The sequence below is a fragment of the Mytilus trossulus genome, chromosome 6, assembly GCF_036588685.1.
Source record: "Mytilus trossulus isolate FHL-02 chromosome 6, PNRI_Mtr1.1.1.hap1, whole genome shotgun sequence".
Lineage (NCBI taxonomy): Eukaryota > Metazoa > Mollusca > Bivalvia > Mytilida > Mytilidae > Mytilus > Mytilus trossulus.
The window spans coordinates 85,812,549-85,835,297 of NC_086378.1; the positions used below are offsets into that span (position 1 = coordinate 85,812,549).

Sequence of the window (22,749 nt, forward strand, 5' to 3'; positions counted from 1 at the left end):
AAACAAAATTAAATTGTTCATTGGAATTTGTTTTATATTTTCAAAGCGCTCAGATAATTTGTCTCTCACGAGGAAATGAAACCAGTCATACAACATGCACCAGAAGCAGTGCTTTTTTGAACAAACCCCTAAACTGACATGACTAGGTTTAAACAATAGTAATACCCATATAAATATATAAAGGGTTATTACCACAACAGCACTGGTTCATAACCACTCAATTTTACAAGAAAAACTCCTCTTTGATATCAAGTCTGCATTTTATTCCTGGACTTTCCTGCATGAAAAAAGTACATAGTCAACAAATTTACATAAAATCAATTAAAAGTCTTTATACATAATCACTAACATAGATATACAAAAATTGCTGCTAAATTTTACATAACTGTAGAAATATGTATGCTCTTTTTTAAACAATCATAAACACAAGATGAATTTACATATGTTAAATATATTGCAAAGTTGTTGCTATGGCAACTAAATTGAGTGTTATACATGCATTTTATAAAAATACTTTTTTGGTGAAAACAGATAATTAGGAACTATAAATTCACACTTTGCTACCTCATAAAGCACTTATCTTTAGATAAGACTGTAAAATTGTAAGACCTCAATATGTTGGAAACAGAATTCTTCAAATATCTGAAAAATAAACCCCAATCAAAAATGATTATTTTTAAGGAAATTAATTTTATTTCAAATTCCAAACAATTTCAATTTGTTTGTTAAAATGTGTAAAATGAAATACTAAAATAAATAAAATATTTACACTTGTTTTTTAACATTTTGATTATTTTATGTTTATTTAAAAAAAAAATCATTTATTAAACATTTATTAATCATATAATTGTATAATGAAACAAAAATGATGCATATAAAATGGGTTGTCTCTAGTTCAACGATAATTGTGTTTAGCAAATATTGACTTTTTTTAATGAATTTTGATTCTTCAAACTTAAGGAATGTTAAATGAAACTTGGCCTGTGTTTAATGGTTTCCAAAATCAAATTTTCAATCAATTTCACTTGAGAATATTAAGCTTTTGAATAAAAACTTTTAAAACATTTTGAAATTGCCTCCTTTACCAGAAGCAAATATATGTCTAAACTTTGATTGTTGTTTATGATCCCTTATAAAATTTCCAAATTAGGAACGATTTGTGAAAACTAATATTGGACACATATGGATAAAACTGAATGAAGATGAAAATTGAATGCTTAAATCATACATAAATGAGGTTCACTTACCTATTGAACTCTGAACAAAAAATAAGTTTAATATAAACCAATTTTAAAATAAACTGATACCCCTTCCCCATGTTTGTATGGTTACCTTTGCTCAACTCTTGTAACTGATCAGTAAAAAGGTAACAGTCTGTGATTAAACCATATCACAGCGAACTGAAACACAAATTAACATGTTAGTTTCAATCACAACAAATTACATATTTCTACATATCAACTACATATCTTGTCTTATAATGTCTGTTTCAAATTCAATATAATATCACTGGTTGCTATACTAAAATTGAAGTATTTTACTACTATAAACATAGAGATTTTCATGAGATCATGGTTTCCATTTTTTTTCTATTTTAAAGGAAAAAGAAAAACTTTCAATTTTCTAATCATTTAAATTTGTAAGTTTAAACGGATTTCATGAAAATAACTATGCTTAAGATCTGTATAACAATTAAGACTACTTGAAATCTTAATCAATTCTTAATGTAATGTTCAGTGTATATTTTGTTGCGCGAATTTGTTTCACATTCAATGTCAAGCTTCGTTCCATGGCACTACATCTTACCGTACAACATCATTTAGACTTACAAATAAACCTCTTTCATGTCAAACATTTATATCCATTAATCCTACTTGAATATGAATAACACTATAATTTATATTTTCTCCTGAATGAATGGATGAGTCAGTGCTTGGTTTATACTGATTCGTTTACTTGGATCTAACATGAGAACTTTGTCCAGTAAGTCTTTTAATTGCATCACTTTCTTCAATTGGTCCTCGGGAAGTCGCTGGAAGCCAACCATTTCGGACAATAACGGTTTGGAAATATTTATTTGTGTCATACCAGTCACCTTCTCCTACAAAGACAAAGATGGACGACCTGGAGACAGCTGTTTATATAGTTTATTGGAACAATTTGCTTTACTTTAGCTGACCCAACTAAAAATGTTGGTATGCATAACAGTTTCTTTTTTCTATTTATTTATACTTATTTTTAAACAAAAAAAAGATTGACAAAAATTTTAAACAATTCCTGGGATGAAGATATCATCAGAAAACCCAAATTAAGCAACTATTTCAAGCAAAATCAAGTTTAAATGATAGCAAATGAGCAAAACTTTTATCAAAACTTATTACAATTAAATTCAATTTCAAGGGGACGTAGTAATATTTTCTTTGAAATGAATGATAAAGCCTGAGCTGTTCCAAAAATAAACACACTAAGCTGAGTCTTTTTGTTCTCAATTAGAAATAATCAATTCACATATTGCGAATGCTATTAACATTTTATTAATCAATTATGGGTTATTAAGTAGAGAATTCTTCCATTTCGGGGTTTTCAGTTCTTTTTTTGCAAAACTTATATAAATTCCATGAAAAACAATGACATATGAGCTAGAACCACCACTTCTCTACATTGGAATTCCTACAAAACCCTCCTTCCAAATAAAACAGATAAACCTATTATAATAACTATCAAATTAAAACATTTACATTTAAAGGTAAAATCTGGTCATATCATTTACAACTGATAAAAGTTATTTGTATTGTGCAATGCAAAGAAGTTAATGGTCAATTAATCCATTTTCATGTCTAAATACTATAATCAATAGTTTCAAAAGCAAAAAAAAACTAATAAAGACACTCCTGATTTAGAGGGTTGCATAGGAAGGAATTGGAATCATTTTTTTTTTAGATATATATATCAAAATAATTACTGTCGTAGATAAAATCCCTCCAATTCTGACATTACATGACATAACTAATACTCCACTTACCCTTTGCGTAATTTTGTCCACTTCCATGTACATAAAATTGTAGTTGCTGTCAAAATGGTTGTCCTTAAACATACCCTTACGTATCACCTTGTGTGGCATTTTACCCTTCACATCCATCATAAACTTCAACATTTCATTGTTTGATGTTCCAGGAAACAGGATCTTTCCCGTATACAGTTCAAACAGGGTACATCCAACTGACCACATGTCTATAGCATGGTCGTAACCCATACCCAAAACTGAAATAGAAAATATGTGTTTAAAAAACAACTGAAACTGAACTCTAGAGAAATCATTTGATTTACAAATAGGGCTGCTCTGTTTATGTTTATTTACATGTTATAAATATTCCTAACAAAAACTTGGTATATAACTTGTAGTTGCAGGCACACCATAGAAATATATTTACAACAAGATTATGTGTCCATGGGACACTATATCTTTCTTGCATGATCATACATCCATTGACAGGGAACCATGAAATCAGGGTCAACATGGTAATTGAATATATGTTCTAATTTCACACAATCTTATTTTTTTTTATGTTTATTGAAGCATGAACACAGGGTCTAAATCGTAATTTAACATTATAATGAATTAATTTTTAAATAGATGTGAATATCATTATATCTGAATACTTACTAATCTCAGGAGCTCTGTAAAACCTGCTGACTAAGTAAGGAGTGATGTCATTGTCAGACACATGAGATGCTGAACCAAAATCACACAATTTCAACAGTAACTTGGACTCATTTACCTACAAATACAAAGAAAAGACAACTCTTAGGTCAGCCTCAGGATGTATATAAAATCTGACTTCCTTTAAATTGTATTAGCTATTGGCATATTTGAAGTCTATTTCAACTCACCTAATGCTCAGACACCCAGTAATTAAAAATTGATGCAGAAGGCTGTTATATATATTAATTAAACATGTGTTACGGCAAGTTATGTATGAAACAATCATTTATACAGCAAAGAATTTTCATTTGACAGTATTTTCATTTATTATTACACCATGTTTATCACCAGGTTTAGGCTCAGGATCAAGTTTTGTAATTTTGTACACACTGCATGGTAAATATGTTCCCTACTTGAAAAGAGCAGAAGCTGTAAAGTCAAATTGTTGTTCAGAACTCCTCTTGGTTAATCAATTGAAAGTTCTTACCAAATGGATTTCAAATTCAAATAATCGAAATTTACTTCACATATTTCTCTTTTGAAACTCTCATAAAACATGTAACAGATATTCATCCCCCCTTAAACCTAAGAAAACGTACCAATATATTATCTGGTTTAATATCAGCATGTAATATACTGGATCTCTTCAGAAGTTTGAGAGCTAGTAACAGTTGCTGTGCATATGATCTGACTGCTTTTATATGTAATCCTATGTCTTTACCATACTTCTTCAATATTTCTCGTAGATTCATACTGGGAAAAAAAAATTAAGAGTGATTGCAATTAGACTTTAAAGTATTGTTGAACAGGAAGTGAATGTCTGTTGGATCTTAAAATCACTTAAATGGTACAATTCAACGTTTATGTTCAAATAAATATACAAGAGCAACATGTTGATAAGTCTCACCTGCTTTCCTTTTGTTTGAATTAATGTTGATAGTCTGTAACAAGAAGGTTTTATAACAAGCATCACTTAAACTTAACATTATCAATGTTCTATGAGATTGAGATCACTTTCAGATGAACCATACTAGAATGACATGTACACATTCAATCATGTCATAAACAAAAAATATAATGGACCCATTGCTTATAGTACCTGAGAAACAGATATAATGGACCCATTGCTTATAGTACCTGAGAAACAGATATAATGGACCCATTGCTTATAGTACCTGAGAAACAGATATAATGGACCCATTGCTTATAGTACCTGAGAAACAGATATAATGGACCCATTGCTTATAGTACCTGAGAAACAGATATAATGGACCCATTGCTTATAGTACCTGAGAAACAGATATAATGGACCCATTGCTTATAGTACCTGAGAAACAGATATAATGGACCCATTGCTTATAGTACCTGAGAAACAGATATAATGGACCCATTGCTTATAGTACCTGAGAAACAGATCAAACCACAAAATCTTTACACTGACCACAGAATCCAATAGAGGGTATATCATCAACCATTTCTTAAAATCGTTAATGGCGACATGCATTCAGTTCTTAAGTCCTGTTCATTTTTCCATTTCAAAATATATCTACTAAGATTAACTAGTATTTACCTCAAAGATTCAAAGACTAAACAGAGATGGTTTTTATGGAAGAAATGTCTGTACAGTCGTAAACAATGAAACTTGTCATCAGGGTCTGCATCATTCAGCTTACGTAGGAACTCTAATTCCTTTAAACCAGTACGGTGCCTGAAAATAAAGAAATAGAAATATTATATCATTATCACTAAATCATTCAGCTTACATAGGAACTCTTATTCCTTTAAACCAGTCCGGGTCTGTTAAATACAACAGAAATTTTATTGACAGAAGTCTGTGAATTTAATAATTGAAGTTCCCATTCCACAAAATGGGATTGTATAAAATTTATTTATCCCCCACTTCATTTTTTATGCCCCGTCTCCAAATTTATTGATATATATAATACTTACATCATTTCGTTGTTTCTAATAATTTTAATTGCTACATCCATTTTGCCCCTTGCCTCATCTCTAGCCCTGACTACACTACTGAACACACCATGTCCTGTATAACCATACACAGAATATCTCTTGTCTAAGTTCTCTCCAACTCTCACTCCTAAAATAAAGAGTATAGGTTTTGTTTGAATCCTTCATGGAGATGCAATATATATAATTAAATCGCTTTCTAATTTTTAGTACAATTTCAACATCCAATCACCTTTTCCTCTGAAAATTTCACATCACAATTAACCAGTAACCCCAATGATATGGTACCACCATCAGAAGGATATAACTGAAAATTAAATCTGAAAATAAGAAGCCTATAACTAGAATGAGTTACCTTAACTACATCAGAATTTAAAACAGAAGCCTGGTAGTAAAAAGCAGTATGAAAGAAAAAAACAACAACCTTGAAATTAATCTCCTATTTTTTAATGTTTGATGATAGATGTATAAATGTACTCACTATAATAGCCTTCAGCATCATCCCAATTATCCAGTAGACTAGGATTCTCATTAACATTAGAAGTAAACTTGGCTACTCCAGGACTCTGTAATAAACAAAACAAGTATTCTTTAGTGTTTAAAAGATCAACTAAATGTACTGATTAACACTGTATCTATTGTTATGGCTGTTTAAAACATACACAGTGCCTAGTGAAGGCACTTTCGAAATGGGGTTGCCCCTATAGAGACAATTTTAGAATATATTACTTACGTTTTCACTTCACAAATTGTATTTGACACCTATCCCTAGTACATGAAGTAGAGGTTTAAAATAACATCCCTTACCAATTTATATTTTTATGGAACATCTCTGAGCATTTTTGTAGGTTATTCAACTTCATGGAAAACAAGATTCCTTATTTTTCAAATGCATTAAGATATGAACATGTAACAAGTGCATAAAGCAGAATTTATTTGTTATAAATGTAGACAACAATAAACATAAAGGATTTTTATTCCAATTTTACAATATTTTTAATATTTTCTGTTCCTTGAATTCAGTACAATGTTATTACATTCAAATATTCCTAAGTTTTCTAACTTGTGCTATAGATATATAGCGAGAATTCCTTTTCTATATCAATATTTCAATTATCAATTCCTGATAATTGAACATGTTCTCCATTTTTAACGTTAATGAAAATAAAACAACTTACGGTATAATTTTCACTGAACATGTCACTTTCTGAAAACATGTCAGCTGGCTTTTCTTTGTCTCCCTCCTTATCTTTGTCCCCCTCCTTCTCTTCCTCTTCTTCTTTCTTTTTCTGTTCTGCCTCTTCTGTAAATGAAAAATAAAATGTATGGGATGTATATAATTTTGCACCACAATTATATCTAAGTAGTTTATTAATTCATAGTTTTAGACCTAGGCTAATTGATGTGAAACCCAAGCGTCTGTATGAGATATTTTACTTTATAGTAAAAATAAAAATAAAAATATTATAAATAGTATTTCATCAAAGTATTTCAAGCAGCAAATGTAGGTCACACAGATCCTTAATTATTAATGAAAAACTTTACATGGTATAATTATCCTTCTTATTACTTCACAAATGCAAGGCTTGAAGAAGGTGAGAAGCCATGAAAAAGATAATTGTATAAACATATTTACACTTTTGGTATTTAGCTGTATTTTGCCTACGAATAACCTTACATCACCTCCGAATAACCTTTTGACGTCAAGCAACAATTACTTTTTAGTTGTGACGTCATATGTTTTGAATTATGAAGTCAAAGTTTCCGGGAACCTGTGTGATGTTATGTAATGGCGGACAAATTATCCATGAAAAAGATAATTGTATTCCAATCAAAATAAACGTTACAAACACTGTTGCATTAGAATACATGGTTGTTACTTTGGGCAGCTGAAGTATCCCCCACCCAGAAACAAAATTCTTTTTATTTTTTTTCATATAAAGAGTTCTTTCTCCTTAGTCTTATAGGCTCAGCGGACTCAAACATACATGAATAGTTTCTTTCCACACTTTACATAAAACAATGTACATCATATTTTAAAAATGAAAATTACCTAATCCAAAGATTTGTCTTTTCTGATGATATGACATTTCAAAGTAATCCTGTGGTTCTTCATCTAGAATCTCTGCTGCTCGTGCTGCCACCTCGTCACTATCTGATGAAGCTCGAGATTCATCTTCACTTTGTGTATCATCGTCCTGAGACATCCTACTGTTCTCATTACTGGCAAATGTTAGTTTCTATAAATAGATATTTACAACTTATATATGAAATCAGTTTAAAGCTAAAATAATTGACAGGAATTTATATCTTGAGCTTGTACCTCATTAAGTATAAACTTTGTTACTGCTCTATAAACATTATTACAATTTTCAAACAGTTATCAACAAAATAAGATACTTTATCTAGGTCAAACTTAGTAAACTCACTTGAAAACATTTTGCAAATCCTAAGCATTTTTATATTAGCTCTAAATAAATTTCAGCTTGACAAGTTCCAAGAAATTAAGTTATTTGTTTAAGTTTGGGGCATGTCAAATTGCAAAGTTTTGCTCTAATTTACCATATCACAGCTTGGTTTTACCAAGGACTATTCCTTTAAAATGAATGTGGGAGGGTAAAAAAGGATTAAAAAATTCTCCCAGGACCAACATCCCTGCTTTGATGTGTAATGCTTTACATGTAATAATGCATACAACTATTGGACAACAACTACAAATGTCCTAAAACCCATGTCCAGAAACATAACTTCCATTTCAATCCTCACATTAAATGAAGTAGCCCTTAATCATATATCATCTTTAGCATGAACAACTTGATAGTCCACCATTGTACCTGTAACAGTGCTTCTCTTTCTTTCCTTCTTCTAGCTATCATATCTTCTTCATCTTCATCATCATCAGGAATGTCGATATCAAGACTGAAATAAAAATATAAAATTCACTGTGGATGCATTTATTTTGGTGAAAAACAGCAACATACACATGTTATGTTAAGCATACTCCCCTTACCCCCTCCTAATTGTAATTTAAAGTATTACTTAACAGGAAGAAGGTGTCTAAGATATCCAAAGAAACTTTTTACTGCGAAACTATTCATAAATATGAAGTCATTATTTAGAGTAGTACAGGTGCTATGTCATGTATGTTGAAGAAAAACTTTACTTAATTCACAATTTCTTAAAAATATAATTCAAACCTGAGAGGTGAATATCACTTACATCTCTCTCTTCTTTTAATGCAAGAGTAAATAACTTCTATGTTGTTCTATAAATCAAATATATGAAGACTTGTCAACATTTTTTTACTGTGAGTTCCAAAATCAACAATTTTTTTAATTCAAACTTTTAGATATTACAGAAAAAGATCAATCATTCAACTCCTGTCTGATTTACACAGATTTAAAGAAGACATGTAAACTAACTTTTCATCATCTGAATCATCCTGGTGTGTTGCCATGCCTTCAGATAAGCTGCCTTTAAATTTATCTTCCTTCTTTCTATCCCGTCTTCGTCTGTCTCTCGATCTACTTCTGTGTCGTCTGTCACGTGATCTACTTCTCCTGTCACGACCTCTATCTTGTCCTCTACCTCTTCCACCATATAAATCCCTGAAAAGGAAATACCCAATATCTCATTATTTCAAATATATATTGCAGCTGTGCTATTTGAGCAGTCAAATTGCATTGACCATATATTCAGATGTGATATACAGTCACTGACCGTATATCACCTTGTTTATGACGTTGACAATGGGTTTCCGTCGAGTTTTATTTCTGACATCAATAAAACATACAGGTTATGTTTGCCGAAATTCTACGTCTTCCCCTCAAAATTAAAAAATGATGGTTTTTACCCTAAATACTTCACTTAGAACAGTTATAAAATGCTAGGTACAGCCTAGCTTTCTACCTGTTTCTAAGCCTTGTACAAATAAAACTGATATTTCGAGACAATGTATGGTTATTCTATAAATATGTACAAATCCCTGAAAAAAATAAATATTTCACTACTGTGGCAATGCATTCCATTTTTCTCTTCTAAAAATAAAGAAAGAATTAGGTCCAGGAATGTGCTGAATTTTACCCATGTTATTTTTTATATTCTAAAGAAATTGGTCGCAGTTTTTTTTACATCATATATATGTGCATTCACCAATTACTTTAAGTTATTTGCTTGGTAAAATTTTGTTCATCAATAATGAAATGCTGTGTTTATTTTAGAGCCATGTCAGCTTTTGGTCCATGTGCGTTGAGTAAAAATTAACAGGACAAAATGTTTCATAATAAAGTTCATGTCAAAATGGTTGCCATAAAGTGTTTCAAGCAAGATTTACCTGTAGCTTTTAAATGCAGTAACAAAAGGAGATCTTCTTTTCTCTGGAGATCCTCTATTTTCTAAAAGTCTCTCACGACTTCTATCATTTCTTTCTACAGGTCTCCCCCAATCAGGTGATCGTCTCCTTTCATCAAGTCGTCTGTTATCTGGTCGTCGATCAGGAGATCTTCTCCTTTCTGGTGATCTATTCCTTGTGTCTCTGTAAGATAAAGGAAAATATAACTAGACAAGAGTTGCCATTGGCATTGCAAGCAATATAAAAGATGAAGAAAATATGATAGCAAGAAAAAAGAAAGAAAGAGAAGAACTGTTACAGATACAAAATGTCACCCTACCTACATTGCCACTAAGCGACAGTCCTGTAAACAGTGAATACACATATTTGCATGTTTTTTAGTAAAATTTCAGAAGATTAAGTGCATTTTGAAATTCTTTCATTTAAGTTGTCTCCATTTTTTCAGTATTTCAGTATTCTCAAAACTCTTTGCACATCTACAGTGCCCTTTAGTCTTTTCTAAATATTGGTGATTATAAGATCATAATGCACATTCATGTCATTGAATTAACTTCATATAATGAGGAAACACTTATATCTCAACAATGATACAATCTTCAGAATTGAAAGGCAATAAAATTTGATAATGTACTTAAAAATTTTTGACTTTGAAAGGCTCTTTCCATTAGCTGTGAAAAGTTTAAAAAAAATCAAAATAAAGTATAGTTCTGATATACTGCATTCAATGGATTACTGTTTTTTTGCAACCAATTAGTAGTTTCGTTTGTACATGTAGGTGTATGTTGACTGTTTAGTTTGGGGTTTAGTTAATACAGTCTATCAGTTGAAGTTTACTGATGAATTAATTTCTTTTTCATGTTTATAATTTGAAATTGTTTTGATTGTGGTCAGATGTTGAACAAGAGTATGTTTTCATAAATATTGAATCCAATCAAATGGTAATTCTTTAAATTAATAATCTACCTAGGTCTTTCTCTACCAGGAGATCTGACCCAATGAGGGTCTCTACTTTTGGACCTGTGTGATTCTCTCATTAGATCTCTACTCTTTGACCTGTTATTGGGTGACCTGCGTGAAGGTGACCGATGTGAGGGTGATCGTCTACCATCCTTATATCTTGAAACACTTCTATTGTCTTTCTCTCTGGATCTTTTTTTGTCTGGAACTGAATCATCTGTGAGATCAATAACAACTGGTGATTTAGATCTATGTTTTTCACTAGTGTATGGATCATTTTCCTTAGATCTATGTTTTTCACTAGAGTATGGATCGTTTTCCTTAGATCTATGTCTATCTGAACGCGACTGTTTTTCACGTTTATCATTTCTATGGTCGGTGTCTTCTTCTTCTTTCTTTTCCTGTTTAACTTTCTCTGCTAAAGCCTGTTCTAATATTTGCCATTCTCTTGAGATCTTCTTTTCTATTTTTGTTTCTTCATGATCCACCTCTCCATCTTCTTCCTCGGATTCTGATGCAGCGTATCCCTGTGCAATCATGTCCATTGGGTTCATTTCAGCTTCTTGATTACTGTTACTATCTACACTAAGTACAGCTTTCAAAACCTCTCTAGCTTTTTCTAACTTAGCAATGTCTTCATCAAACTTTCGCTTCTTCTTTTCCACATTATCTACATCCATTTCTTCCTCCTCCTCTTCTGTCTTTTCCATTTTATGTTTCTTGCGTTTTTTATGTTTGTGTTTATCACTCCCATGGCGTTCATGTTTATCTGTTTTATGTTTATGTTTGTGTTTATGTTTTTTCTTCTTCTTGTCTTTTTTGTCTTTAGATGTGGAAACATGAGTTACTTCCCCTTCTTCCTCATCTACCCCTTCTCCTTCATCTACAACTGGTGGTTCTTCACTACCTGAAGTTTCCCCATCACTGAAATAAAATATAATGTCTATCAATCTCAATCAAAAACAGTATTTTAATATACATGTAGGAGTCTTCTAAGACTTGATAGATGTGTCAGCATTCAGCGAACATTTTTCAATAATGGACCAAAGAACAGGTATTAGCGTGGACAGGTCCATCATTCAGGGTGAACTGACCTAGATTTATAAAACTAATCAGCCTAAAAAGTACTTATGAATCTATTCCAATCAAAATATTTTTTATAACATACTCTGCTCATGCAATAATTTTGTAATCTTTAATTCTTTATGAAACTGACTCTGTATATATATATTATATAACTTAATAATTTGTATATTAAAGCTTTAATTATAACCGTAATATTAGCAGAACAAATCCAAGGCAAACAGAATCTATAACTGGTGGTGAGCAGATGGTTGTAACTTAATAAAGTTATAGTTAGCCAAAAATGGGAAACAACTCTAGAGATAAGTTTTCTTTTCCAATTTTGGTGCAGTATAATGTTCAGTTTAACCAAACTGCTTATCTCAAACGCACAAAACACTAGTTAATAGCAAGTTGATATTGAGGTAAATTTGCATGAAATCTTCAAATTTTTGTTATTAATGGTCATTCAAAAATTTAAACAAACTCAGGGCAAAGATGTTAGAGGGTTAATATGAGGTTACATCTAAAAACGAAAACAGTTAAAATTCTTACTAAATGAAGTTAACGGTAGTGTATAATGCGTGATGATTAAATGCAAAATTTTTGTTAGATCTATTTATTTTCCAAAAATAACGCTAATGATAATTATTTGAGACATCTGAAGATTCACATTGTGGACATATTGATGAAATCAAAGAATTTTTACTACCAATTAATTTGACGGCTACAGTAGCCAAAAATAATTTTCCGTGTGACGCCTGACAGATCCTGACGGTGAAGGGAATTACTACCTCATGTAATCAGGGTGAATGGACACGATACCTTATTCTAATGCAACAACGTTTGTTACGTTCATTTTGATTGGATAACGTCACTTTCTTACATGGCATCAATTGACAATTGATGTTATGAGACGTACACGCAAGCGCAGACGGCATATGACAGATTTTAAATACATGTTTTAACGTTGTTTTCAATCAGTTTCATTAGAATGGAGATAACAAAATTGTATTTTAAGCTCTGATGTCATCAATTTGGGATTTGATGGTCGCAAATACCCATCGCCAGCTAACGCGTCGCCAGTAAACTTAATTTGCGACCATCAAATCCCCAATTGATGCCGTCGGAGCTAAAAATACAATACAGTTATCTCCTAAGTTTAAGACCCAGAGCCCCTGATTACTTTAAACATGAATTAGGTGTTATCGCAAAATAAGCCAATTAGACATAACTCAAGTAAAATAGGATACCTGAATGTCAACAAGGAAAATAAGCAATTTTTATGAACTGGCAAGTCCGAACAATAACTTTGACGGACTTAACAACCTTTTAAACGAATTAAAAATATAAGTATGAGAAGAAAATTAAAGAAAAAAGTGCGCTTCACACCTTAATATTTCGTTTTGTCTAGAAGAAACATGATTTGTATAAACTTCAGCATTCGCCATTTTCTTCGTTGTTGCCTCGTTTATTCTTTCTTCCGCTTCCGGTTTTACGTCACAAAGAAGAAACCATAGTCGAAGTCAGCTGTCAAATCGTCACACATATTTTTACTTTCCGCATTTTAACAGGATGAAGTTCAAGTTTAGAGAAGAGCACACATTTGGTTTGTATCTTTAAGATTGTTTTGGTAAAATCTGCTGGTATTGAAGCGTGACAATATAAGGTTTCGTAAAACAAGGTCAAAATAGGATATGTGTGTTTGTTCACTTTTCACTAAGATTTGTTTGTAAACAAACGCCATTGTTGATCTGTCCTACTTAAGAAAGTCAATATATGAAAGTGTCCTATGTAATTCAAATAAGACATTTACTTTAATACTAACACCTAACTGTGAAATAAACCATGTAAAGGTTAAATAATGTCTAAATATATTGAACATTGATATATATAAATTATAATTTTTAAACTTGAGATTGTCTGTTTTTGTCATGGTGGATTACATAACTGATAGATTTACTCATAGTACAATAGATGTCATACATTTTATTTAGCTTTAGATTATTGGTAAATATCATGTACATTCACCTGCATTTATGAACCATGCATTTCTCAAAAAAGTTAAAAAATCAGATGATTAAATAAAAGTAAGGTGATGGTCATACATTTTTGTTGTTGTAAGCTTGGTTTGTACTCGTAGAAAATTCAAAGAGGAGATGTAGGTTGAATGCCAATCAGATAACAATTCACCTGAGACTTAAATGAAATACAGAAGATGTTAGCAACTACAGAACAATTTATATTACAAACCCCATTACGACCCATGATATCCCAGACAAAACAAAATAAAATCAATTTGAAACGAGAAAACAAACAGCCTGATTAACATGAACATGTGTGTCCAAAACAAAAAATATGATGTCCAGCAACAAACACCAAACCCAGAATTTCAGACTGAAATAGAATTTGGTGAGGTCAAACATGTTATTTAGTGCCCAATACTGCCCAGACTGGTTCCAAGTTTTGTTTTTCAGTTGAATTCAAGAAGACCAGAGTTCTCGAAGTAACTGGATGGTTAGCTATCAACCAAGTTGCAAGTTTATCTTATTTGGTTGAAAATTCTAACTTATTTTGATTGTTGATCACTTCTTAACAGATGGTATATCTGTTGTTGTAGGCTTTTTTAACCTATTATATTTTGGGTTTTGTCTTGTACATTTTTATTCATATAAAGGATCGGCAGAAATAAAAAAAGCATGAAAAGTTAATTTTAATTTTATTTTGAAAATCGGAAAAATTGTGTCGGCGGATCCGTAAACCAACAAATAAAAAAACATGGCCTAATATATGTAGATATGCTAGTGTGTGTAAATGATACATGTATTGGTAGATTAACTGTTAATATTACGACATATATTTACATACTGATGATATACATCAAACTAGGAATGAGTCAAAATCAGACTGAGTGAAGAAAAGATTCCTTCAACCAGATTTACAATGATATATGTATATGGTTAAGGTTATGGTTCTCCATATGTATTTCACCAACTGATATAATATATTAATTTTTGTAGGTTGAATAATACATCCTAGACTCTGTAATGTTTTTGTTACAATATGTTATTGTAGTAAACAGATGTCTTTCCTTTCTTAACGTCATGGTTTTTTTTAAATTGATCAATTATTTGTACATGTTCTCATCAGAACTTCTAATATTTTAAATGCCTTTAGGGGATTGAAGAGACATCATTAGTAAATTTTGGAATGACCCATGATTAAAGGGAATTATTTAAAAGTATTACATAATTTATGGTATAGCCTAAGGTTATGTTGTCAATAGCCTTAATTAGTTAATTCAATCCAAAATTGTTATTTACAAATATACAAATCTGTGATTCAATTAGAGTAAATGACATATGATTACACAATTGAATTAACACTGATCATTTTGACACAATGATCAGGTTGTTGATTACAGGAACATGTTGCAACAGGTGTAAGACAAAAAATATACAAATATAAATACACATACGTGTAAACAAAGACCATAACCTTGAACATTGAAGGATGACTCTTTTTGGTAAAAATATTTTCATTCATATTTGTATTTTATAAGCATAGGCATGACAGGTAGGATTTGAAAAGATTGGATTTATCTTGGGAGTAAATTTGTTGTCTTTTATTTTCATTTTTCATTTGTATTTTGCTATACACTCAACAAGATGAAACCTAACTTGTCCATGGTACCTACAACATTGTACAATGAAAATAAAGCATAATCAAATCTACAGAATGCATCATATCCAAAGTGTTTTTTTTTATACCAGTTCTTTTATAGTAGAAACTATTAGGTAAAAAAATATCACTTTCTAAATGCTTAACAGAAATTGAATTATTCTTTCTTATTTATGCCAGGACAACAGTTTATCCAACAGTTATGACCTTTTTGTATTATTTATTTGTCGAGCCTTCAACTTTAGTTGAAAAAGCGAGACTAAGCGATCCTACATTCCGTCGGCGGCGGCGTCCACAAATATTCACTCTGTGGTTAAAGTTTTTGAAAATTGAATAACTTTCTTAAGCTATACTGGATGTCTACCAAATTTGGACAGAAGCTTGTTTATGATCATTAGATAGTATCCAGAAGTGAATTTTGTAAAAATAAAATTCCATTTTTTCTGTAATTTATTTATAAATGGACTTAGTTTTTCTGCGGGGAAACATTACATTCACTCTGTGGTTAAAGTTTTTAAAATTTTAATAACTTTCTTAAACTGTACTGGATTTCTACCAAACTTGGACAGAAGCTTGTTTATGGTCATTAGATAGTATCCAGAAGTAAATTTTGTAAAAATAAAATTCCATTTTTTCTGTAATTTATTTATAAATGGACTTAGTTTTTCTGCGGGGAAACATTACATTCACTCTGTGGTTAAAGTTTTTAAAATTTGAATAACTTTCTTAAACTATCCTGGATTTCTACCAAACTTGGACAGAAGATTGTTTATAATCATAAGATAGTATCCAGAAGTAAAGTTTGCAAAAAAAAATAAATTCATTTTTTCAGTATTACATGTATACTTTAAAATAGACTTAGTTTTTCTGCCAGAAAACAACACATTTACTCTGGTTTATTTTTTAAAAATTTAACTATTTAAAATTTGTACCAAACTTGGACAGAAGCTTTTTTATGATCAAAAGCTAGTATCTAGAAAGGAAATTTTGTTAATATTTTGTACCTGTGTATCTGTATTTTACTTATAAATGGACTTAGTTTTTAAAGCAGTTAACATTACATACAGTCTGCAGTTAAAGTTTTTAAAACATTTATTCGATTCATCAACTATCCTGAAATTTTTACCAAACTTTGACAGAAGCTTCTTACAATCAAAAGATAGTATCAAGCGGAATATTTTTATTGATTGTTTTCCTCATTTTTGTTGAGCCTTGGAGTTACAGCAAAAGTAGGCGAGACACTGGCCATGACTGGGTTCGGAGGAACCCTTAAGAATTTTTCTTTGTAAACTTATAACCAATTATTTTGTTTTTTACAGAACAAAGAAAAGCAGAATCAACAAAGATTAAAGATAAATACCCAGAAAGAATACCTGTACGTATTATTATTAATTAGTCTTAAATTGTCCAAAGTTGAGGTACTTTGATCAAATGTCATTTCCATTATTCTTTCACACAATTTGAATACATCTTGAATGCTTCATTACATACCTTTTCAACCTGGCATTTGGTTACTGTAAACCAACTTATTTTCGCGAGCGATTTATTTTCGTGAATTTCACAAGTAGAAAAATACTGCGAATATAAATCGTTGTGAATTTATTTAACTTTGATTTTTTCTTACTTAACTACATCAAGTAAATTTTAGAATCGCGAAATTAAATCACCGCAAAATGGCATTGAAAGAGCTAAACGGGAAATAAAGTATCAGCGGAAATAAGTTGGTTTACAGTATTCTTGAAACATGGCAATATTACCTTTGTCATTTTAGAATTTAAAAAAAGCAGCTCTGCATCGTGTACATGTTTCATTCTAATGTATCTTACATTACTTAAGTCATTTTCCGATAGTTTCATTCTAGATTGACGGTTCATTAATGTATAGATATTCACAGGTTTAAGGGGTAGGATGTGGGATTGATACTCCTCAAAGAGACATTATTAAACCATACAAAATGCAGCTGTAAACTGACCAAAAATGTACTATTTCATTTTCTAATGCAATCATATTAGAAGAAATTATTTTATAATCTCATCTTCATATCTGAATAAAGACATAAGAAGATATGGTATGAGTGCAAAATGAGACAACTGTCCATCCAAGTCAAAATTTTTTTACAAGTAAACCATTATAAGTCAAAGTACAGACTTCAACATGGAGTTAGTTTTAAAAATAGGAGTTAAATCACTTGTGGGTTTTTTTGACAAAATTTATTCATATGGAAATTTGAATGTAAAAATTGGTTTAATACATGAATTAATTTCTGATGTTTTTCTGTATTTTGAGCTCACCTGTCCCGAGGGGACAAGTGAGCTTATAAATGCCATCACTTGGCGTCCGTCGTCATCCGTCGTCTGTCGTCGTAAACTATTTCAAGAATCTTCTCCTCTGAAACTACTGGGCCAAATACTTTCAAACTTTAACTGAATGTTCCTTAGGGTATCTAATTTATAAATTGTATCCGAAGTTATGATCTATCAACAAACATGGTCGCCATTGCTAAAAATAGAACATAGGGGTCAAATGCAGTTTTTGGCTTATAACTCAAAAACCAAAGCATTTAGAGCAAATCTGACCTGGGGTTATATTGTTTATCAGGTCAAGATCTATCTGCCCTGAAACTTTCAGATGAATCAGACAACCTGTTGTTGGGTTGCTGCCCCTGAATTGATAATTTTAAGAAAATTTTGCTGTTTTTGGTTATTATCTTGAATATTATTATAGATAGAGATAAACTGTAAACAGCAATAATGTTCAGCAAAGTAAGATTTACAAATAAGTCAACATGACGGAAATGGTCAGTTGACCCCTTTAGGAGTTATTGCCCTTTATATTCAATTTTTAACCATTTTTCGTAAATCTTAGAAATCTTTTACAAAATTGTTCTCCTATGAAACTACTTGGCCAAATACTTCCAAACTTTCACTGAATGTTCCTTAGGGTATCTTGTTTGTAAATTGTATCCGAAGTTATGATCTATCAACAAACATGGTCGCCATTGCTAAAAATAGAACATAGGGGTCAAATGCAGTTTTTGGCTTATAACTCAAAAACCAAAGCATTTAGAGCAAATCTGACAGTGGGTTATATTGTTTATCAGGTCAAGATCTATCTGCCCTGAAATTTTCAGATGAATCAGACAACCTGTTGTTGAGTTGCTGCCCCTGAATTGATAATTTTAAGGAAATTTTGCTGTTTTTGTTTATTATCTTGAATATAATTATAGATAGAAATAAACTGTAAACGGCAATAATGTTCAGCAAAGTAAGATCTTCAATTAAGTCAATTTGACCAAAATTGTCAATTGACCCCTTTATAAGGAGTTATAGCCCTTTAAAGACTTTTTTTCACAATTTGTTCATCATGTTGACTTACTTTAAAAAATCTTCTCCTTTGAAACTGCTGTATCAATTTCAGCCAAACTTAGGCTAAATGAGTTTCAGAGTATCTAGTATAAATTTTATATTCTATTTCCTTGTATGTCAAGAAACATAGCTACTATGGCTAAAATAGAACATAGGAGAAATTTTTTTTTTTTTGCTTTTGAAGAAAATAGGACGATCCAAAAAACATTTAAATAAATTGATAAGCCAAAATAATCATTGATGAGAGATTTAACCAAAAGAATTAAGGTGAGCGATTCAGGCTCTTGAGAGCCTCTTGTTCTATATTGTTGTTGTTATTACATTGGAATTTACCTCACACAGTGTTCTCCTGAGGTTGTTTAAACGCTTTGTTATTAAGTGATAATACAATCCACTGCTGTTTTATTGAACAGACAAAAAAAAATTGAAATCACATCCCATATTGTTGATATATTTTCTATTTTAGGTAATAGTAGAAAAAGATCCAAAGTCTCACATACAAGATATAGACAAAAGAAAATTCCTTGTACCTAATGACATTTCTGTAGCTCAGTTTATGTGGATTATACGAAAAAGAATTCAACTACCATCAGAGAAAGCTATCTTCTTGTTTGTTGGCAAAGTACTGCCACAATCCAGGTACACAATGTGTAACAATAAATTTATGTTTTAAATTTACTTTGTTTTAACAAGCATGCACTATTTATGTGCTAAAATGCTTCAGCTGCTTTGAAACCATGTGAACATAATTTATCACATGAAATTATGTTCACTTTTCTTACTGAACACAATGTTAAGGTACTGAATGATGCAGTGACTAACTCTTACTTTTATTTGCATATATACAAAATATCACCTTTTCCTCAACGTCTTAAATAAAATATTATGTCCCTATTAACACAAGAAATTGCATGGGATAATCCTGAACGTCTTCTGTACCAAAACTATCTACAAACTATAAACAACATGTTTCAGATACTACAACAAGTCAATATGACAACGAAAATACATGAATAATTTGGTAATAGAAAAATAGACTTCTAACTGTGAAATGTGTGCTGGTTTAGTCACTTATCAATCCTTGATATATCTTTAAACTTGTGTAGTTAACTTATATACTGACTGCCAAACTGAATAAAAACACTTGTTACACAACATATTTAAAGTCTCTGTTATAAAATTTATGAAGAGCATGTTAATTTTTAGTGTTATTTATATTGTAATCTTTTATTTCAGTGCCAGTATGGGACAAGTTTATGAAGAACATAAAGATGATGATGGTTTCTTATACATTGCTTATAGTGGAGAAAATACATTTGGATGTTGATTGTAAGACCAAGGACCTTCCTGGAATAATGATAAATTTAATGTGAACATTTTGGAAAAATAATGTTTTGGGAGATTTTCGATGGAATGTCAAATATTTTTTTTGCAGTTACTCAAATATTGACAATTTTAAAATAAATGCCAAAAATTCTGAAATATGTTAAAACTTTACAGTAGACAGCTATTCCAATTTTAATTTAGGTTACCACCAAAGTGTAACATTGAAGGTGACATTTAAAAATTTTGAAATATTTTTAAGAATGATAAAGGTTCCAATATACATATACAACTTGATATGAAAAATTTAGAAAGTTTCAAATTATTTTTATTCCATGATAATTGTACTGCGCTAAGCGTTAGAATACACCAGATCCTACTTTAGAATCTAGGTGTTTTGAATTGCGAAGCCAGATGATTCTTGACAAATCCACCTGTATAAAACATGTATAAGTTATGGCACTAGCCATGAATTTTGTTATTTATTTTTATTAGATCAAGGGTGTTTTATATACTACCAGTAAATCATAAGGTATTATGGGTATTTCACATTATTTATCATATAGGCTACTATTTCATGACATAAACTTTTGAAGGAGCTAAATGGTACATATGATTTTGTATGTATTTTTTCATGTATTAATACCAGCTATAAACATCATAAAACCTACCAGTTTGCAACCTGATATTTTTACGCATATTTAAATTTGAATTGGTTGCTGGGAAAACAGTATTAAACTTGTTCTAGAAATTTTGCTGCTTGAATAATTTCACCATAAAAAATTGTTATTGTATTTTAACATATAGGGCAGCCATTTTTTGGTTTTGTACAATACCACTTTGGTTTTCAAATTAAGTGTTGCTTTTCTACTTTTGTTGCCTATATTGATTGCTTTCATTGAACAGATTGAACAAAACAAGCTAAACTGTATATATGTTTATGTATGTGATAATGTGTGAATGTTGTGTATGATATTAAACGAATTTGCACTTTAAGTCAAACAAAAAAAGAAAATAACTTTGCTTTTTAAAAGACGCTTTATGCGAAAGAAAAAAATATAAAATAACCACCAACTTTTGAGATCAAGATTTTCAATGGCTACTTTAAAGTTAGGCACAATAATGTGCAACAGTACAAGTACTTCAATTATTTTTAAAGTCAGAGTCGATCACTGGTTTTCTGTATTATGTTTTATTTTTTAAACATTTAAGCCAAGAACTACAATACTGCAAGTTTATACCTTAATTCTTGAAAACTTATATAGAAAATTAGAAATACGTTTCCTTATGAAACTTTTATACTTTTACATGAATGTGTTGAATGTATAAATTTTATTGTGTTTATTTGTTAAACCTGTATCATGATAATAAAGTATGGTGCAATTAGTGTAAATTTAGTCAAATAACTTTTGTCTGTCCTGTGACTAAGTCAGGTGGTTGAGAGTAAAGTATGCTATTTCTGTGGTGACATCAAACATTTTTTGGGAATAGATTGCTTTCAGACAATCAAAATCCTAATGTGGTTGGTTGATAGTTATCAATTTTTTAATTATTAGCGCTTCTTTTTGTCTCACCTTGATTGAGTAAAAAGCAAGTCATAGGTATACTGTTAATGGTGTCTGCTGCTTGATCAACAATGTATTAGTTTCTGATTATGTCTAGTTTATTGGGAATCATTAGTGGTAGGTCATTGATATTCAATATGCTGTTGTATAAGCAGTAACACATCTCATTCCCTTAGAGATTATTTACCCCACCCTCTTAGTGGTGGTCTATTGACTTTCAAATTTTTGCTTAGTTTACATGTTTTAGTTAGTGATTAGGTCAGTTGGTGTGGATCCACCAGTGGTAGGTCAATGATATATGGTATGCAGTTGGTGGGGATCCAATTGTAGGTCAATGATATTTGGTATGCAGTTGGTGGGGATCCACCCGTGGTAGGTCAATGATATTTGGTATGCAGTTGGTGGGGATCCACTTGTTGGTCAATGATATTTGGTATGCAGTTGGTGGGGATCCACTTGTTGGTCAATGATATTTGGTATGCAGTTGGTGGGGATCCACTTGTTGGTCAATGATATTTGGTATGCAGTTGGTGGGGATCCACTTGTTGGTCAATGATATATGGTATGCAGTTGGTGGGGATCCACTTGTAGGTCAATGATATTTGGTATGCAGTTGGTGGGGATCCAATTGTAGGTCAATGATATTTGGTATGCAGTTGGTGGGGATCCACTTGTAGGTCAATGATATTTGGTATGCAGTTGGTGGGGATCCACTTGTTGGTCAATGATATTTGGTATGCAGTTGGTGGGGATCCACCCGTGGTAGGTCAATGA

The 22,749-nt window shown here is 31.1% G+C and overlaps 2 protein-coding genes across 9 annotated transcripts; one reads left to right on the top strand and one right to left on the bottom strand.

Moving 5' to 3' along the window:
• Positions 1–241: 241 nt before the first annotated feature.
• LOC134722074 (serine/threonine-protein kinase PRP4 homolog) lies at positions 242–13,546 on the bottom strand. Of its 6 annotated transcripts, none has more exons than XR_010107964.1 (16): positions 13,434–13,546; positions 10,986–11,903; positions 10,005–10,205; positions 9,094–9,279; positions 8,506–8,590; positions 7,725–7,911; positions 6,850–6,974; positions 6,153–6,237; positions 5,654–5,801; positions 5,274–5,411; positions 4,303–4,456; positions 3,665–3,779; positions 3,023–3,261; positions 1,830–2,101; positions 1,333–1,400; positions 242–642 (listed from the first exon to the last, which is right to left on the bottom strand). XR_010107964.1 is itself a non-coding variant. In XM_063585541.1 (14 exons), exons 1-14 carry the CDS (start codon positions 13,490–13,492, stop codon positions 1,898–1,900), a joined length of 2,844 nt encoding a protein of 947 aa, XP_063441611.1. In that variant the 5' UTR covers positions 13,493–13,546; the 3' UTR covers positions 242–1,897. The 6 variants fall into 6 exon arrangements, 1 of the variants encoding a protein (XP_063441611.1); XR_010107963.1 differs by having other exon boundaries at positions 242–277; positions 565–642; positions 1,333–2,101; XR_010107962.1 differs by having other exon boundaries at positions 242–1,400.
• On the top strand, positions 13,499–21,797 carry LOC134722075 (gamma-aminobutyric acid receptor-associated protein-like 2). Of its 3 annotated transcripts, none has more exons than XM_063585542.1 (4): positions 13,499–13,650; positions 17,042–17,097; positions 19,554–19,726; positions 20,324–21,797. In XM_063585542.1, the coding sequence occupies exons 1-4, from the start codon at positions 13,617–13,619 to the stop codon at positions 20,412–20,414; spliced, it is 354 nt and encodes a 117-aa protein (XP_063441612.1). In that variant the 5' UTR covers positions 13,499–13,616; the 3' UTR covers positions 20,415–21,797. The 3 variants fall into 3 exon arrangements, with proteins under 3 accessions (XP_063441612.1, XP_063441613.1, XP_063441614.1); XM_063585543.1 differs by lacking the exon at positions 13,499–13,650 and adding an exon at positions 15,385–15,567; XM_063585544.1 differs by lacking the exon at positions 13,499–13,650 and adding an exon at positions 15,514–15,617.
• Positions 21,798–22,749: the final 952 nt, after the last annotated feature.

What these genes read in the sequence shown, in the direction of transcription:
- LOC134722075 (XM_063585542.1), top strand. Translation starts at nt 13,617, where the DNA reads ATGAAGTTCAAGTTTAGAGAAGAGCACACATTTG. An exon ending in TAGAGAAGAGCACACATTTG is followed by an intron (nt 13,651 to 17,041) that starts GTTTGTATCTTT and finishes TGTTTTTTACAG; the next exon opens with AACAAAGAAAAGCAGAATCA. An exon ending in AAAGTACTGCCACAATCCAG is followed by an intron (nt 19,727 to 20,323) that starts GTACACAATGTG and finishes CTTTTATTTCAG; the next exon opens with TGCCAGTATGGGACAAGTTT.
- LOC134722074 (XM_063585541.1), bottom strand. Translation starts at nt 13,492, where the DNA reads ATGGCGAATGCTGAAGTTTATACAAATCATGTTTCTTCTAGACAAAAC. An exon ending in ACTGCATTTAAAAGCTACAG is followed by an intron (nt 9,280 to 10,004) that starts GTAAATCTTGCT and finishes TTTCCTTTTCAG; the next exon opens with GGATTTATATGGTGGAAGAG. An exon ending in AAAGAGAAGCACTGTTACAG is followed by an intron (nt 7,912 to 8,505) that starts GTACAATGGTGG and finishes ATCTATTTATAG; the next exon opens with AAACTAACATTTGCCAGTAA.